Source organism: Fragaria vesca, linkage group LG5 (assembly GCF_000184155.1).
Source record: "Fragaria vesca subsp. vesca linkage group LG5, FraVesHawaii_1.0, whole genome shotgun sequence".
Lineage (NCBI taxonomy): Eukaryota > Viridiplantae > Streptophyta > Magnoliopsida > Rosales > Rosaceae > Fragaria > Fragaria vesca.
In genome coordinates this window covers 28411837-28416202 of record NC_020495.1, presented here as the reverse complement: position 1 = coordinate 28416202, position 4366 = coordinate 28411837, and the positions used below count along the sequence as shown (strand labels likewise).

The window sequence follows — 4366 nt, the reverse complement described above, 5'->3', positions numbered from 1 at the left end:
CAGCGGCGGCCGGCGACCAAACTCCGGCAACCTGCAAATGCCACCAAATTTTAACAGAATCTTCCTCTCAATCTCCTCTACAACTTTCATGACCAACACAAACTCCAATTCTAAGCCTAACCATGTCAATCGAACACAAACAACCATAAATCCCTAAAACTTTCAATTATACAAACCACCCTAACGAAATCGAATTAAGCCGAAACCTTTTGAGGGATTACTCACCTAGATGAGGGCTACAAGTTGAGCCAAAAATCACGACCTATGGTGGCCGGAGGACGGAGCTCCGGCGAAGACACAGTCGGCGGTTCCGGCGGCTTTTTCTCCTCTCCGGCGGGTTAGAGGCTCGGGGGCTAGGCCGGGGAGGGAGAGGAGGTGACGGGGGTCCGATCTGGGCTGGAGCGGCGGCAGCTGGTGGCCGGACGGCGGCGGGAGGACGGCCGGAAGTCTGCTGGGTGTGGAGAGAAAAAACTCGGGTGGGAAGAGAAGAAAAATCGGAGGAAGAGAGAGAGAAAGGAGAAGAATGGGTTGGGCTCGGCCCAGCCGACCCAACTCTCCTTTTAATCCAAAATTCAACACCCCGAAAAATAATACCCGAATAAAAATTACCTTTTACTAGCTAAAATTTACTATTTTACCGTCATCGTATTTTCCTCATACGAATAATCCTCCGCACATAATCGTCCCGAAACCCTCTAGGGACCAATTAAACTATTTACTCAATGATCGAGACGGTAAAATTCTTATTATAATCACGCTAGTAAATAAGGTAAAAATATAAGGGTCGGGATGTGACATAATGTGTTTCAAGAAACGAAAGTATATGCCAAGAAGTGCATCTGGTACCCCACTGATCCTATCTGGAACACTCAACTGCCGCTTTGACTTCGAATTCATTTGTCCTGATGCTAAAAGCCTAAAACACACAGTTGTAAGTTATGGTAGCTCTAAGCTTTAACATGTAAGATTACAATGAAATCGTTGTTCGTGTCAAAATTTGGATACGGTAACTTTACGACTTTTCAACCTTTTACACGTAGGATGCGTTGAAAGGTCAAAATGTCCGCATGGGACTCTTTGACTCGTCAACGGTGCTAAACGCCTAACTTCGAGCATACATGTATACTCAAGAATGAAGTAGATGTTTCGAAGCATAGAAGGATCAAAGTTTCAGTCACGGCTTCCTCGACTTTCAACTAGTTGTTCCTCATATGCCAAGTACCCAATGATGGAGGAATAACTGTGCAGCCTAGTCATCACCAAGGCTCATTATACCACAACGCCCTGACAAACATCCATGACACAACCAAGGATGATGGAGAAGAGATCGTACACGAAAAAGATCAACAAGTACTTGAATCTAACCTTTACCAAGATCGTATCTCACTTAACAATGCAGGTGTCAAGATCTCATGGTTGGTCACATCGTGAATAGGGACGGGAATGGCGCAACTAGAGTTGAGGGGAAGCAAAAGTCTTGGCAGGTGTTACCAAACCTGACAAATCCATATCTCAATAGCACTGGAGCATGTATGAGCGACAGAAGAGTCAGAAAGTGACTCATGGACATGCCTCATATACAAAACCCATGCTTTGAATAGTAGATCTAAACTGCCCCCTCAAGGCCTATATAAGGGAAGGGAGAGGAAAAAAGAAAGGGACTTACACTTACTCTCTCTGGATTAATTTCTCTTTCTCTTGTCTATGTTGTTCTGACTTTGTCATCGGAGATTAATAGGCAGGCATCACGCCGGTGTCAAGACAACCAGTTGTTCATTGTGATAGGTCTCATGCACTATCGCTCCACGCGGTCGGCCTCATCGTCCTCGCCTTCCAGCAGTGCAGACAGAACTCATGGTCAAGAGATGAAGATCCACACCTGAGAATCAACCCCACTAAGCCTTGCATCGGATTTCAACGCATTCCTCTTTGACTTGTTGACAACGAAATTTCGCATCAATAAAATGGCGCCGTCTGTGTGAAAGCTAGCCACTTAGCGCCGTGCTCTCCCTTGCTTTCCTTGATACGGTTGAAATCCCCCCTCACATTCCTTTAAAGTTTACCTGAGTGCTTACGCTTGTGGGCGTCCTTATCATACCGAGAATGGTGGATTATGACTTGGAGTCAGACCAAGATTCTGACCAGGAAGCCCGAACTGAGCAAGAACCAGACTCGGAGCACCAAGCAAATTCGTAGGACAACGTCAAAGACACCGCCCCCGAAACCCCCCATAAGAAGACCATCCCTCAATCCCGGAAGATTAGGAGAAAGGTCAATCCTGCGAAGACTCTCAAAGGACAGCTTGGAGCCTTCTCCTGTGTCTTAGACAACATTCAAACACAGACAACGTTGATCAACCAAAAATGCGAGAGTCAGGCAATCAGCAATAAACGTCTGACAAAGCAGTTGGATGAAGCTAATGAGGAACTTCTTGCACAGCGGGAAAGGACTCGACGCATCGAGCGTCACATCAATGAGAATGACGGCCTGCAAGAGCTCCTGGAATCAGTGGCGGATGACGAGCAAACTAGCTGATCAGAAGATAAGACCTCGGAGCATGACAGTTCATCCTACGATGACGATCAAAGGCGTGCAGGACCAAGGAGTCGAGAGCGCCGTGCTGCTTCCAAAAAACGGCGTGTGAAGATTACCAAATCATTAGGTGCCTCAAAAGAGCCCTTGACGACTTCATCCGTGGCAAACTTAGTCAGGCAAGCGGTAGTAGGGGAGCTAGGAATCGTATACAGAAGGATGGACCAAATGGATTCAAGAAAATCATCGTACATCCCTGATCTCGGGTCGGAGGAACTCCCGCTCCCATATACGGAGTCCATAATGCACTGCAAGACTTCCAAGAACACGAAGTTCCAGAAGATTGATCTTTATGACGGCTCCACCGACCCATACGATCATCTTGATAATTTCAGGTCAGCCATGGATGGAAAGGATGCGACTGAGGCAGACCGATGCAAAGCATTTCCCCAAACACTTAAGGGTTCAGCGCTCAATTGGTTCCGTCGCATCCCTGCCGGAACAATCAAGAGTTTTGGAGACATGCGAAGAGCCTTTCTCGATGAGTTCATGATAGTCTCGAACCGCGTGTACACCCCAAATAACCTAACCCAAATACATCAACTCCCGGAAGAAGGACTACGAGATTATGTAATTCGTTTCCAAGGAGAGTATCACCGATGTGAAGGGGCGGACGAAAAGATAGCATATGCTGCCCTAATGGGAGGATTTAGGTCCAGTCCATTCTTGTTCAAAATTTTTGAAAATCCCCCGGGATCATTCAAAGCACTCATGCGCGAGGCGACAAACTACTCAAGGGCGGAAAACCTCAACTATGCTAGAGACATGAGCACAGACACCCTACCCGCCGTGGGGACAAAGAGGCCTAGTGAGGTTTCATTCGGTGCCAAAGCCCCGACCAACGAGTACAAGAAACCCAAGCCATCTAACACTCCCGGGAATGCTAGAACAAAGCCGAAAGTACCACTATCAAGATATGGAAAATACACTCCGCTCGCCGGCTCAAAAACGGAGATCTTCGCTGTCGTGTCCCGGGATCTTCCCGAGCCTAAGAAGATTAGACCTCCGACCAGAGGCAGAATCGATGAATCACATTACTGCCGGTATCATAGGGAATACGGGCACACCTTAGAAAAATGTGTACACTTGGCGGACGCATACCAAGCACTGATTGATAGAGGTGCCCCGAGCATACAACGTTTCATAAAAAGGGACGGGGATCAGACTGGCGATGCTAGGCCCGCAGGGCAGGAAACGCGGCCTAACAACCCAAGGGCGGTCATCAATACTATCTCTGGAGGTCCAACCCTAGCCGGGACCTCGAACAGGGCCCACAAAGCATACGCTCGAGCAGCCAACGCAGACATTTTCCTAGTCGATTCTAGACCCGCCAAGATGAGACGATTAGTTCCGGAGCCTATCACCTTCACAGATGAGGACGGCGAAGGGTTGATCTACCCCCACAATGACCCGATCATCATCAAAGCCTTGATCGATGATTGTGAGGTACCTCGTGTCCTTGTTGACGGTGGTAGAGCGGTGAACATCATTTCCGCCACGGCGTTTGCCAAGCTAGGTGTGGATATAGGAATGTTGACAAGAGGAACTCATCCCTGACCGCCTATGGGGGTTCGAAAATTCAGCCTGTCGGTCACATGCTGCTAACGCTCTCGTTAGGAACATGGCCAGATGTGGGAACTTGCACAACTTTGTTCGTCGTAAGCGACTGCTCATCAGCTTACAACGTCATCTTAGGACGTTCGGCACTCAGAGACCTTATAGCAAGAGTTTCTTATTGTCATTTGACGTTGAAGTTCCCCACAAACAGCGGTGT

The 4366-nt window shown here is 48.0% G+C and overlaps 1 protein-coding gene across 1 annotated transcript; it reads left to right on the top strand.

Annotated features, from left to right (window-relative positions):
• The first annotated feature begins 2751 nt into the window (after nucleotides 1–2751).
• Nucleotides 2752–4149, top strand: LOC101291635. The gene has a single exon (XM_004301925.1). It carries the CDS (start codon nucleotides 2752–2754, stop codon nucleotides 4147–4149), a length of 1398 nt encoding a protein of 465 aa, XP_004301973.1.
• Nucleotides 4150–4366: the final 217 nt, after the last annotated feature.

Bases quoted from the DNA above. Each gene is read 5' to 3' on its own strand.
- LOC101291635 (XM_004301925.1), top strand. From the start codon at position 2,752: ATGGACCAAATGGATTCAAGAAAATCATCGTACATCCCTGATCTCGGG.